The following is a 15,628-nucleotide window of genomic DNA, read 5'->3' on the forward strand; positions in this document are numbered from 1 at the left end:
TCTTATCTGATCGCAATTTTCACTGTATATATTTCAAAATCTATGGATGATCAAATGCAAGATGACGTGATCTATACAGACTTCTCTAAAGCATTTAATAAAATTGATCACAGTCTTATTTTATCTAAACTACTAGATCTGGGAATTCACGGGGATTTGTATCGATGGTTGGTCGCCTATCTTAATGGGCGCACTCAAGGAGTAACTATTAATGGCTTCATATCTGAGATTGTAAATATACCTACCTTTAGGTGTGCCCCAAGGATCTCACCTGGGACCGTTGCTGTTTACAATTTTCATCCACGACATTATAAAATGCTTTAATTTTGCAATATTCTACTCTTCGCCGACGATATGAAAATATTCCTTTCTATTGATTCTATTATTTACTGTTATAAATTACAAGAAGAAGATCTATAAAGACTTGATGACTACTGTATTATCAATCATCTCAACATGAACACCTCAAAATGTTATGTATATTATACTAGAAACAAAATAAAATTTGAACTTAACTACCACATAGACAGCCAAGTACTTCTTCTTCTTTCGTATAGTGGAGGGGACAGAGGGGGACATTTAGGTCTGCGAGCCAGTCTAGGGCCTCAGGCGTCGCCATGTGGACCTTATCAATTCCGCATGGGAATGAATGTAGCGGGCATACGTTGACCACATTTTCGGTGGTCTGCACCGCACCACATTCACACATCGCCGACTCTTTAAGGTGGGCACAGCGGCTATGGGAGCACCTTAACTCATTGATGGCAGACCAGGTTTTGCGAGACCCAGAAACCCAGGCTGTCTCTCGGTGGGGTCCTGTTTGAGATGGGCATTTCCCACGTTGGCTGTTTGCCACTCAAGTTTCTACCTATTTTCTGGGGTGAGAGGTAATCGAAGGAGACTCTCTCCTTGTGCCCAGAAGTGCTTTCGGGACATCAAGTGGCATGCCGGGAGGGAGACATCTTCGTGCAAAGGTATTGCGCTTTTATGCAGCGCCTTCTTGTATTCCCTCAGTGATGTAATTTCTCGCCTGATGTTTGACTGGGTTATGTTTGAAAGAACGGGGAGCCAAGGGAAATGAGTAGATTTTAAAGTCCCGCTGATGGTTCTCATTGTGGCATTATGCATTATGGAAGTGTGGGCGCTTCTAGCCCATACTGGAGCACAGTATTCAGCCGTTGAGAAAACCAGGGCAATGGATGCTGTTCTGAGCGTGTTGGTTTCGCATCCCCAGCTAGTTCCAGCTAGCTTATTAACTAAGTTAAGCCTTGTCCTAGTTTTTTTAATCACTGTTTCCAAGTGTTGCCGGTAGTTCAAGCTCCTGTCCAAAGTAACTCCAAGATAAAACTTGGAGTTACTTAAAAAGGTTACACAAATTCTTGACCTAGGTGTTCTGCTTGACAGTAAACTTACATTGGAGGCGCATGTTGATTCGATTGTGAAGAAAGCGCTTAGAATGTTAGAATTCTTATTCCGTATTGGAAAATAATTCAATAATATTCAAACACTTAAAATATAATATTTTTCTTATGTTCGCAGTCATCTTGAATTTGCTTCTCCCATATGGAATCCTCAATATAATATTAATGTATGTTATGTTTAGAAACATTTAAAAAATATACCTCAGCTTTTATTGAATTAATAATTAATAACATACTGAAAGTTATCATGTTGTTGATATGAACCCTGTTCAGTTGCATGTGATTCATTTTATAAACATTTTTCAGTTTAGTTTATTTATTTATACGCCCATTGGGCTTTTACATACATATAAAAAATATTCTGAAGATTGTAAGTTCACAATAGTAACAGTAACCATATCCATTTGACATATTATAACAGCAAGTAAATAGTAAATGCATACAATTATTATTTGTAGGTATTTACATATATTAGTGATTAGTAGTGTTGTCAGTGAGGATAATTTTGATCTGTTGTCATTTATTCGTGTTCCTATATCCTGTGTTATTTTTATTTTATTGAATATTTACATTTTTGTAAATATTTATTCCCACGGGTATTCGACCCTAAGTTTGTTGTTATAATTTTATATTTTAAGTGAAAACCTGTCATTAGAAATTATTTTTAAGTTTATTATTTAAAGATGTAAATAATCTGTTGGATTTCCTAAATAAATAAAATAAAAACTCACCTAACCTAACCTAACCTATCATAACCTAACCTATCCAAACCTAACAAACCTAACCTAACCTATAATAACCCAATCTAACCTAAACTATCCTAACCCAACGTAACCTTTCCTAACCTAACCTAACCTTAACTAAACTAACATATAATAACCCAACCTAAACCATAATAATCCAACCTAATCTAACCTAACATAACTTAAAATAACCTAACCTAACCTAACCTTACCTTTTTTTACAAATTTTTTTATTTATAAAACATGCCTAAATACCTTTATTTTATTTTTCGAGTTGGGCCAAAATAGTACCTACCGAGTATTTGCGTAGAGTAAAATGTAAAAAGTCTAGCCACTCATATTGTATCAGGAATACTAACAAAAGAAAATGTCATCAACAGAAAATATTCCGGCTGTCATCTCACAAAGCGAAAGCCAATTTTAATTTTACACAATTAAAAATTAAAATGCTAAAGTTAAAAATTTCCCAAATGCAGTCAATTTCCTTTTATAGTAATTAAGGTAAATCAGAAGGTTTTATTTAAAAATATATCGTATTATCTATAGATATATATATATATATATACAATGCCAAGAAGACAGAAATTACAAAACAATAAAGAAAACATAGAAGACAAATCCATTACAAAAAAATAGTAGGTACTATCGTCTGACGTCGTTTTACAATTAACCTGTGATTATTAACCCTTAGTGTTGACGGCCGGCGTGGTCTAGTGGTATACGCTTTTGACTACAGATCCGAAGGTCGCGGGTTCGAACCCGGCGTGCGCAAATAAATTTTATTTGATTAATTTGTGTTATTTCACAATTAATTAATTTAAAATAATATAAAGTATATTTGCGGCACGTTCCAGAGTGGAAGATACTCTCAGTATCGCCCTGGTGTAAGACCACCATTCAGAATTGAAACGTTGCTTGAAATGGCTTTAGCCGTGTTTGGTGACCAGATCTGAATAGCCAGGTACTTCCCCACCTTCCTCTTCCCCATCTCCCTCCCCTCCCCAATACCCTCAGCCTCACAACATACCCCAATTGGGGATGCCATAGTCTCACTGGCTCCAGACGGGAGCAGTTGGGACTCTTGTGCGGTATTACTGTAAAAAAAAAAAAAAAAAAAAATTCAATAAAATTATGTATTGGCTTATCGAACGGAAACACCTGATTACCCATATATTTATTAAAAAAAATCGAATCACGGTCCAGATGAGCCATATAACTAATTATAAATACCTACATATCGTTTAAAAACCATAATGATAATTATCTTAATTTTTTTTAGCTATCTCATATTCGCGATCACGAAAAAGACGAATTATCTTCTGGAGATAAAGTAAGTTATAAAAGGAAGAGATGTTGTAAGATTCTGCCATTAGTGGTTTGTGATCTATTGGGGGATTGTTGATTGACTGAAGTCAAATGAAGGTGCTAGTGGTTCTGATGATGGTGGCGGTGAGCGTGATGGCCATGCCCAGCAAGGAGGCCGGGCTAGACAGGGCTCCCGCAGACAAATGCGACACCACCAAGTGCAAGCTGCCCAGTTGCAGGTGCTCCGATGTTGACATTCCAGGAGGTCTCAACAGGACCGAAACTCCCCAGGTTAGTCACTCTTAACCTTTCTAGCTTTACAACTATTACTAGAGTGTAGTAGGTTTTATTCAAGTATGTTCATTTTTAATTATGAGATGGAACTGCTTACGTAATACTATCTAAAATAAGGTTTGCACCAGTGTAATTTATTCTGTTTTAAGATGGTTTCCAATCCCGTTAAAATGTCAAGTTTTTATGTTTTTTTGAAGGACAAAGAGAACACCTTACATATTTTCCAAACGTACGAGACGAAAGTTATTTCTTGCAAAAAAGTGTGTTCAGTATTCAATTTTGTGTAGTACAATATCAGAAATCTTCAGTGGCCATATTTTCAATGGCGTCATGACAAACTGCGAGCTTTTAATTTGGACCTAAAAACTATTCGAACTTCGCATTCTAACATTTATAGAGGGTTCTTTTACTGGGTGGTACAAGTTCCAAATCGTCTCTTCCTAACAGGGATTGTTCTTAAACATCTGCGGTTCAAAATCAGTATCGTCTTGTACTGTTTCAAAGACTATTTCATTTTTTCACATGTTCCTCTTTCACTCGTTTCCAAAAAATCTTCATTTTCTGAATCAGGCTTATTTGAAATTAGGTCACAATTTCATAATAATGCCCAAAATTTCATCAAATATTTGATTTTCACTTGTGTAAAAAAATGAGGTAGACAAAAATTCACTGCTGAAAATTATTGTTACGCAAAAACTGTCGTTGCGAAAAAACTGGGTTTGGCTTTCGGCTATGTGAGAATCTAAGAAAACATTTTAGTTTTATTTATAAAGAACCTTGGTGTCTTAATTATTTAATATACTTTAAAAATCTCCATTCTTCTTCGTGATAAGCTGGTGTCCAGCTTTGTCCCCCTCATGTGTGCTCAAATTTCCCGAATCTTGGTATCTCTTATGGTACGTATACATTTACAAACCAAAACGCGAGTCGAGTCACGAATTACGGTAAAAGAACCAAGCAACTCCGCAAGCGGCGTTTAGAGCCATTTGTGGTTGCTTCGTTCCTTTCCCATAAGTTGAGGTTCGTATGTATACCTAGCATTACGTGATTACCATTAAGCATTTCTCGGGGAATAAGATTTTCATGTTAGCACCGCTGTCGTTTTTGTCTGGTTTGATACCTTTACGGAACGAATTACACCATCTATTCTTCCCAAGACTTTTAGCGTCCAATTGTGAACCTTCCTCAAGTTAAATCAGTTGAATCTTGGCAGTTTTCACCCATTCAGCATTACTCGAGTATAGAACTCCTGGTGTGTTTCATCCTTGTTTCTCTTTTATCCTGAGATAGCTTCCAGAACTACGTCTTCTTCGTGAACCTTTAGGTGGTCAGCATTGGTTATCACATGCCCCCTCAAATTTTTCCAACTCCGTCCATTATTGCATACGAATGTTTATTGTATTTCTAGCAGTATGTAAAATACTTTTTAGTAATTTGTTCGTGTGTATTTACGTGATGCGGTACATATCGCTTTGATGGATGGGCCATGCAACAATGAGATGATTGAATCTTGATTGATAATTCTATCGAAGTTGTTAAGTGCAAACCTATTTAATCTGATACGATACTTTTATGTGAGAGTCTTTTAAAATGTGAAAAAGGGTTCTTGTTTAACATTTACATTACCTTCAACTGAAGTTCGATCGTCATGTAAATGCGAAACCTTTATAACACATATGTAAAATGTAAAAAATATATAAAATGGCTAAATTATGCAGCAATCTTTGAATTTCGATATAAAATCGTCCCATCAACTTGGAAAATTATAAAAAGAAAGTAAGTAAAGGTTTTGGAAAAATAAGTAAATAAAAATTGTACTTTTTTTAATGATAAACTAATGTTTATAAGACAAGGTTTATATGCATAGCACAAAATATAATAAGCAGTAATTTTTTATTGAAATACTAGTACATATTGAATTATTTGGAAAAGCCGACGTGGCTCAGTGGTGAAGAGCGTCTGACCGGACATCAGAAGGCGCGGGTTCATTTCCCGTCGGCGGCATTTATTTTTACTCGAGAGATATTTTCTATTTGTATTGATATTACAGGCGACTAATCATTGCTTATGATAATTTGTTATCCTTGAAGTAGAAATGTTTAATTAGTAATTAAGAATCAGAAAATTGGTACTGTTCAACTCAGTGACTCATCTTTCATAACTCCATGGATACAGGTTTTCACGATTGCGTTTTCGATTTGATTCAATTATAAATGTCATGTTACATCAGATTAGATAAAAATGCAAAAAAATGTATTATATCCAAGGGCAAATCAGAACATTGTCTCAGAATTTGTACTTAAAATGTAATTATTTCCTATGTATGAAGGTTTCCGATAATTCTTATCGAAGAACATTATTTTAGTGTTTTACTTAATTAAGATATTTGACTTCTTGGCTAAGATATATAAGTTTAATATAATGTTCGATGGAATGAATACAGTAGAATGTTTAAAAAAATAATAATTAAAACAAAACTACCCTGAAGTCATTTACCCATCTAGCAGTGTTGATAGTTTGACAACCATTAGGACATCATCAATCTGTTTCAAAATCGTACGTAGCCACATTACTTTAAAACGAGCCCGTTTCGCGAGATTAACAACTTTAAGAAATTAATCTACCATGAACAAAAAACAACCAAAAAACACTAGCACTTAGGATAGAGCAGTGGTTTCCAACCAGGGCAATATTGCCCACCAGTTGGCAATTTAAATAAAAAACATGTTCAATAAGTGCCTTTTATTTTATTTTTTGGATGTTCATGCACAAAAATTGAATTTTTTTTCGATCATTTTATAAATAACTTAATTTTCCAAATTATACAATACCATACCATAGCCGAAAATAGGTTCGTAAGTAGGATATTTTGAACTTTAAAGCAGTTTTCATAGGCCTATACATTATTTTGTTTCTGGGCTTATAAAAAGACTTATCTAAAAAATACTCGATTATTTCAAAGGCCAGGATGTATTCTACTCGCAGTATTTAATTAAAGCATCTGAAACATTTCTAGGCGACCAAATTTTCAAACCAAAAACACAAGATTTGAAATTACTACGTAGTACATCGCCTTAAGCAATTAATTAGTTACAATGAATCGATTAATTCTAACTAATTAATTACATTTAATTTATTAATTTTAACATTTTTATTTCCGAAAACTTAATTAAAGTTTGTTAAAAATTCCGAAAATCAGCGTTTGTTGAGCAATTTATTTATTTGCAATGTGACTTTCCGAACGATAAGAATCAACAGTTTTATCCTTGCGCCTAGTAAAATTTTTGGCTGTGTGCTAAAAAGGTTAGGTTAGAAAAATTCCTTATTCTCTAATATATGTATGATTTCAATTATACCTAACCGTGTCTTTGTTAACATTCCAGTTTGTCACTCTAACCTTCGACTATGCCGTGACCCCCTTGAATATCCTGGACTACAGGCAGGCCCTGTACGGTCGCAAGAACCCCAACGACTGCCCCGTGGCGGCTACCTTCTTCGTCTCGCACGAGTACACAGACTATTCGCTGGTGCACGAGCTGCATGCCAACGGACAGCAGATCAGTCTCCACTCTATTTCTCTCATAAATCTGAACAACGCCTCCCTGCCCCAGCTTTTGCAGGAGTTTACCGATCAGAGGACCCTGACAAGCAACTTTGCCAAGATCCCTGAAGAAGATTTGAAAGGTAAACAAAGTTAATTCTTTACATGTAATATATAGCTTTAGAGGTACGCGTGCGTAAATACGCATTATATCAGCACTGGAATGAGATACGAGGCTGAATTGAAGTCAATGTAATGTAGCTTTTCAAAATTTTTAAAACGGTAGATTTATCTTCCGAGGACGCTGGAGGCCGCAAAACCAATCTACTGGGAACAAAAATTGATCACCATCTTCGTATTGACGACTTCAGCCACACGTTCAAATTTCGATTCCATTATATTCATCGCAATAATAACAAAAAACTAATGATTCATTTTTTTAAGGCGATGCACTACGTCTTGCAATATTTTAAATTGAGCCGCTATCAATAACAACCATTACGTAGATGGCGATAAGGTTTAAATTCCCGCTTAACACCATCCGCCTGTTTTGATTTATGCAAGAAAAAAACATGGCCAAAAAGTGCCTTTTATTTTATTTTGTGGATGTTCATGCATAAATATTTTAAAAAATTTCGATAATTTTATGAATGAAGAGTTTCCATTAAAGGTATCCGTATGCCATTACTCCAAATGGCCGGCAACAACCAGTACGACATGCTGAAGCAGAGCGGCTTCCTGTACGACATGTCCTGGACCACACAGAACTTCATCCAGCCCGGTCTCTGGCCCTACACCACCGAGTACTTGAGCACCCAGGAGTGTCTGCTCGGCTCCTGCCCCACAGAGTCCTACTCCGACGTCTGGGTCACCCCCATGATCACCTGGAAGGATCAAAACCAGACCCTCTGCTCTATGGTTGATGCCTGCGTTGAAATGTAAGTAAACATTAGCATGATCGGTGGTATTCTTTTTCATGCTGTCAATTTCTAAAATGATTTGAGGTAGATCCTAGAGAGATAAAAGTGTAAAAAGATAAAAAAGTTTCGAAACTATCAGAATTTTTGTTCAACGTTTCTGGCTTTCACCTTTCAAGTGTGTTTTAAGGCATCATTTAATATTAAAGAAGAAGAGATGTTATATTGAACAGAGGGGAGGCAATTTTAGATACGAAGAGAGATATTTGTTTAGAGGGGGACAGCTAAAAAAAATGTTATCTAAAGTACCCACTTCTAAACCACAGAAATCTGAGGAGTCAAGCACGCGAGTTTTAAAAAGGTGAGAATGGACGGAACAATGTTCAATCTCGTTCGAATAAGTGAGGATATTTTAATGAGACTCAATAATCTTATATTCCAGCATTCCAGTACTCTTTACTTCCTTCAGTGTGAACTTTTCTCCTTTGTATAAACTATCACTTTGTACAATTCCAGCCCAGAAGATGTTGAAGGATTGACCCAATGGATGATCGGGGAGTTCAACAAGCAGTACAACGGAAACCGCGCCCCGTTCGGCTTCTATGTACAAGCTGCTTGGTTTACCCTCAACCCCAACCACTTACCCGCATACATTGCCTTCCTTGACTACATGCAGACCCTTCCTGATGTCTACCTGGTTAGTCACCATTACGTTTAAATGTAATCTGATATATGCTGCTGTCAGGCACACGTGAGCCGTGGGCGGCTATCCTCGAACGGGAATGTCATATATATTATTTTAATGCTGTTATTTTTTTATTTTTTATATTGGCTTTCACCCATTAAGAGTGATCTTGGCCATACATTACAACATTTTTCTTATTAATAAATACAACAAATTACAGGATAAAATTGACATGATTGACAAAACAACATTGATAAAACAACATAACATAACGTAACATAAATAAACCAAACATAACATAAAAATAACATAACATAAGCGTAACATAACATAAACATAACATAAACATAACATACTTAACATAAATGGTACAGAGCTGGTTACAGTAGATTATCACAAAATTATAAAAATAGGAACCTGTGTACAATATAAGTGGGCGCTTTTCGTTATTAAACCAAAGATTTTTCTAAAATTAGTAGCGTTTTTTTTAAAAATAGAATTATGAAATTGGCAATCATATAAACAAACACAGCATATGGGAAAAACATATCGTTATGATAGTTCTGATAATTAGCCACAGATGGCAGTGATTTTACCGTTGAGCGGCGCTTGCGCAGCCGGGTTCCGAATGGTTCCGATTTCAATCCGAGGATAGCCGATCATTGGTCGAGAGCTTATTCCATTTTCATTGCTCCAGCAGAATAATTTTAATCATTGATGAAGAAGATAATACTAATATAACTAAAAATATATTTAAAAATATGAGAAAATTAGTTGCGAGATGTTATTGTTAATTCTGAATTGACATATGAGATCGAAAAATATGAAGTTTAATAAATAGGTCCCAATGGTCTAGTATTTTAAGACTTCTGTCCCGGTAAAACAAGAGATTTTTGGTTCGATTCCTACTTGTGACCGTTATCTTTTTATTTTTCTGTGTCATGTTTTAGATTTAATAGTATTATCTTCTTCTTCAATTTAATTTTTATATTTTGTATTCAAAACATTTTTTTGTAACCTACGACAATTCATTATTTAGCTACAGACGTTTTGATGAATCGCCGAATTGTATCTTGTTGCTAGGTCGCTAATCTCTGGTGCAGTGATGTGATGAAATTATTTTAGAACTAGTAAAAAATATATAAAAAAGAAAAAGATTGAAATTTAATTTTTCGTGTATCTGAAGGCATTGTTTCCTTCTGTTTTATACATATGATAGATTGCGTTGAAAGACTAAAAAAGAGAGGCTTTGGAGGGTAGTCACAAAATGGTATAGGGAAGACATCTACATATTTGGCCACGTTGGGACGGTTTGTTTCGGAGAATTTGAACAATTCTTCAAATTTTAAAGTTAATTTTCAAATTAAATTTTAAAGTTAATTTTCAAATTAAATTTTAAAGTTAATTTTCAAATTAAAATTAACTTTAAAATTTGAAGAATTGTTCAAATTCTCCGAAACAAACCGTCCTAACGTGGCCAAATAGATGTCTTCCCTATACCATTTTGTGACTACCCTCCAAAGTCTCTCTTTTTTAGTCATTCAACGCAATCTATCATATGTATAAAACAGAAGGAAACAATGCCTTCAGATACACGAAAAATTAAATTTCAATCTTTTTCTTTCTATATATTTTTTACGTTATGTGAAAGATTTTTTCAAGTTCTGTTATTGTTTCAGTTCTGTCAAGCAGCTAGCCTATAATGATATAATAACAGACCTTGAATAGGACTTTCACAGAACCCGTAAATGAATTTTGATGAAACTGTATGCTGCTATTTTGTATATAGTCTCTCATTTTGTTAATAGTCGCTAAAATAAAAAAAATTAAAAACATTCACAGACGGCCTAGTGATTGGTCGGTGGCTGTATTGACACGGGTTTGGATCCCAACCAGTGTGTTCAATTCCTTGGCTGGCTAAGTCCTCCATCACAACACAAGCTTTCCGCTTACTGTGGTGGTAATAGGACGTTTTCAAATATTTTCAGGTTACCTATTCGTAACCGGGGAATGTTTATCTTTCTTTATGAAACATAGATATATTTTTTTTTACGGAATTCATTCATTCCTTACGGAATGTGGTGAACTTTGCTATATATTTGTGAATGTAAATTTACTCATTATATTTGTAAACTTTTTTTAATTCTAGGCATCAGGATCTCAGGTCATCGATTGGGTGAAGAACCCAGTTCCGTTTTCCCAGATGAAGCCCGGAGACACCGAGTGCCAGAAGACATACACTCCTACCTGTCAGCCCTTGAGTTGTCAACTGAAAAAGGGAGATGTAAGTACTCTTCCTTCCTTCGTAATTAGATTACTGTTTTGTATACAGGGTGATTAAACTCTAACCTCCTTCCCATAATAATAATAATAATAACAAATGGTTGAGTACTGGAGAGTTGAGCGCAGAAATAAAAGGATTTATGCTTGCCATTCAGGATAGAGTCATTAATACTAAAAATTATAGAAAGCATATAATCAAAGATACAAATCGAATTGATGATTTGTGTAGAAAATGTTTGGCTTTTCCGGAAACTATAGAACATATTATATCGGGATGTTCTATATTAGCACCGTCCGAGTATACATTTAGGCACAATCAAGTTTTAAAAATAATTCACCAAAATTTGGTAATTAAACATAACTTGATTGACTGCCGTAATGTAGTACCATATTATGAATACGAACCAAATTCATTTTTAGAAAACGAATTTTATAAAATATATTATGATAAAACTATACTAACAGACCGAGCGATTAGTCATAATAGACCCGATATAGTTTTACATGACAAAATTAAAAAAATAACTTATATCATTGATGTCGCTATTCCAAATTCCTGTAATATTCAAAAATCTGTTAGTGAAAAAATAAGAAAATACACAGATTTAGGAAATGAAATAAAAAGAATTTGGCATTCTCAGACTATAAAAATATTACCATTCGTTATTTCGGCTACTGGCATTATACCTAGCTCTCTAATTAAAAATTTAGGCGTATTAGATCTATCAAAAAAATTATATATAAAGATGCAAAAGTCGGTCATTTTGAATACATGCAGGATAACAAAAGATTTTTTAAATATTTACGTTGAGGGATCAGTAGGATTTATAGGCCCTGTTAGAAGTTCTACCGAGCCGAACCCTCTGATATGAAAATATCTGGAGTCGGTGAATTATTTTCCCATTTGATCTCTGGTGAGTTGACGTGTTGTTCTTGTATTGTTTTGTATTTATTTTGCTTATATAATGCACTTTCATAATGTTGATTGACTAGATGATCATTTGTGGAAAAGTGAGTGGAAGGGTTAAGTTTTTCCTTTGGGGAAGATTTAACCCGGACAACTAAATCGGAAGTTTAAAGAAAAAAAATAATTGGATAATTTGTAGAGCGCCTTTTTTGTGAAAAATCACCTCAAGGGCGCTGTACAATTTACTCGGAGCAATTATTTCAATTCCTAGAAAATTAATATCCAAGGCCAGAATGCACTCAAAGTGTGCCAGCACTGTATGGTTCGAGAAGTATAAAAAAATACATTATTTAAAAAGTATATACGATTCACATGTACTTCCTATCCTCGATCAGTGCGCTCGTATTTTGAATGTATACAAGGTAAAAACGCACCCATAGTGTACAAACGCTGTATGGTTTCAGAAGAATTGAAAATAAATTATTTCGATAGTATGCGCTCTGCGTTCTGACACTGTATACTTTCAAATACAAATATGTTTTAAAAACGACGAACTTAGAAAACATTTTTTTAAATTAAAATAAGTTTCATATATTCTCTGTTCAAATATTTTAAAAAAAACATCTAAGATATATAATATAATAAACCAAAACTAAGAACCTAGGAACCTATTTTGTATTAAATAAAAAACTAGGTTCTTAAGTTATTTGTTTCGGTGTATCCTCTAGGTCAGAGGTTCCCAAAGTGGTTTATATGGACCCCCAGGGGTCGATATCGGCTTGCTAGGGGTCTATGTCAGCGAGAAAAAAATTTGGGGGTCCACGAGATTCAAATGGGGGTACATGATACGAGCGGACCCCCATTTACCTCAACTCAATATTTAGGAGTTCCGTAAATGACACAATACACCTAACACAAATAACACAGTTTACGTAATACTAATAATAGACTGAGAAATTACTTATTTGATATTTGTATGTTTATATATAGTAAAGTTGTTTATTGATGTATATAAATAGAGTCTATATATTGAACCAAAACATTGCACATTGGAAGCCGCGAATTTTCCTAGTTCCCCAACTTGTTTTTGAAAAACGTCCTGGGTAATAATGACGTTCAACATTTAGATGTACTTCACACAGACTTCAAAACTAAGTTTGAGGACATTTTGATTGTGGAAATGAAATGTTGAAGAATCGGATATCATATGACAAGAAGAACTGATCGGAATAAGCACTAACAAAGAACTTAAGGGGCAGTTCTGTAGGGCTAGCTACAGAAATAAATTCCCGTTGCTTATCCTGCCCCATTTTCATTTGGTGTAATACCTCACAAGGGCGCCCCTGTCTGCACAATGCAAAAACAGGGGAACTATATCACCACCCGGTTGTAGGGCAGGCAAGGGAAAGGAATCTTTTTACCAAAAAAATAAATGATTATCACATGGGACGTTAATGGTTTTAGAAAAATTCAATATTCGGCAGGCAGGGGGTCTACGGAAAAAAATGTTTGGCAAGTGGTCTACTGGGCAAAAAAGTTTAGGAACCTCTGCTCTAGGTGTATGTTCGTAAATATGTGTATATTGGTACTCATAACACAGAATACTTTTCAACACTGCAATGTGCAATTTTGCTTTCAATGTATAAGTTATTAGTACGCATGTGTGCGTTCTAACACTGCTTACTTTCAAAATACGCAACCTTGGTGCATCGGTCGCACCGGGGCAGTAGTGCTTCTGGCTGGGGTGGCTCATTCGTATTTTATTGTATCGTCTCTATAAACCAGGGACGGTTAGCGGATTCTGAACTTTGCAAGAAACGTGTAAAACAAGCTTCATTGTAAAAAAATCCTGCAAACGTGAATTTTCGCCATAAAATCCATCATGTTTAATGATTAATTGATCTATTGAAATGGTGTCACAACTCTGAGGACGGGTTGTTTCACTTAAATTAAAATGTAACATTGTCACCAAATGGTCATTCAGCGCCATTTTGTTTATTTTACAGTTGAAAGGTTCCCGTTAAATGCTGAAGTCCGTTTCAGCTTTTGAACAAATTGTGATCAGCAGAAGAGGACAAGTATCAAGTTGTTAAGATTATCAGCTTATTACAATTTGATAGAAGTCTGAAACGCAACTAGAATCTGAACGGTCATTTAATGTTATTGTCACACGTCAACTTCCGCGAAACAACTGGGTTTATGAAATTAATAATTCTGGAATAAAACGACAATTTACTAAAAAAAATAGTATAAAATAAAGTCGCTATCCGTGTCTGTTTGTTTGTGCGCTTACTTTACTGTACTAATTGTATAAAATTTAAAACACGTTTATTAGTAATGAGTTACAAAATAAGAAAATGGATCGTTCACAGACTTTTACTAATAGAAGGGAAAAATCTTCCAGCAGTAATAAAAAGCTTTTTGTAATATTTCTTCGTTAAAATTTTAAGATTAGTTGTTTGAAATGTTATAGAAATACTTTCGGATGATTTATTTACCAAATTTTAAAATTAGTTGCTTGAAATGTTATAGAAATACTTTCGGATGATTTATTTACCAAATTTAAAAATTAGTTGATTGAAATGTTATAGAAATACTTTCGGATAATTTATTTACAAAATTTTAAGATTAGTTGTTTGAAATGTTATAGTGATACTTTCGGATGATTTATTTACCAAATTTTAAAATTAGTTGCTTGAAATGTTATAGAAATACTTTCGGATGATTTATTTACCAAATTTTAAAATTAGTTGATTGAAATGTTATAGAAATACTTTCGGATGATTTATTTACAAAATTTTAAGATTAGTTGTTTGAAATGTTATAGTAATACTTTCGGATGATTTATTTACCAAATTTTAAAATTAGTTGTTTGAAATGTTATAGAAATACTTTCGGATGATTTATTTACCAAATTTAAAAATTCATTGATTGAAATGTTATAGAAATACTTTCGGATAATTTATTTATAATCATTTATTTATTGATAATTTATTTAATTACAAAATTTTAAGATTAGTTGTTTTAAATGTTATAGAAATACTTTTGGGTGATTTATTTACAAAATTTTAAGATTAGTTGTTTGAAATGTTATAGAAATACTTTCGGATGATTTATTTACAAAATTTTTGTTCACTTTCAGGTTGATCGCTGGATGACATCTTGCGTCGATAACTGCCCCAAGTCCTATCCTTGGCTGGGGAACCCACTCGGAACTGAGTAAATAACTGAAGAGTTACCCTAGACTTCATTCTGTGGTAAAGTTCAATGGATTATTTCTATTAAAATACAACACCCTGCTGCAAATTCATCAAATAAAAAAATAAAACTGACTAATAAATATTTTTCAAATGATTTGAGCATTTTTTTTTTACCCTAGAAGACTGATCATATTTTTTTAAATAATGACAAGTGTGGATCCTCGTCACAGAGTCTCCAGTTAGTTTAAAACCTTCTTGGAAAACTTATAAACAGATTAATCTTTTTAGAAGGTTTTCCTTTTTAAGAGAGTGCTGAAAAGTGCTCAACATAG

At 34.2% G+C, this 15,628-nt stretch overlaps 1 protein-coding gene across 1 annotated transcript; it reads left to right on the forward strand.

Moving 5' to 3' along the window:
* Window positions 1-3,531: 3,531 nt before the first annotated feature.
* Window positions 3,532-15,423, forward strand: LOC149418821 (chitin deacetylase 8-like). Its single transcript, XM_089638677.1, has 6 exons — window positions 3,532-3,760; window positions 7,147-7,447; window positions 7,975-8,242; window positions 8,738-8,918; window positions 11,056-11,190; window positions 15,239-15,423. The coding sequence occupies exons 1-6, from the start codon at window positions 3,581-3,583 to the stop codon at window positions 15,317-15,319; spliced, it is 1,146 nt and encodes a 381-aa protein (XP_089494803.1). The 5' UTR covers window positions 3,532-3,580; the 3' UTR covers window positions 15,320-15,423.
* The last annotated feature ends 205 nt before the right edge of the window (window positions 15,424-15,628 follow it).

The sequence above is a fragment of the Hesperophylax consimilis genome, chromosome 13 (assembly GCF_061612785.1).
Source record: "Hesperophylax consimilis isolate HC1 chromosome 13, BYU_Hcon_1.0, whole genome shotgun sequence".
NCBI lineage: Eukaryota > Metazoa > Arthropoda > Insecta > Trichoptera > Limnephilidae > Hesperophylax > Hesperophylax consimilis.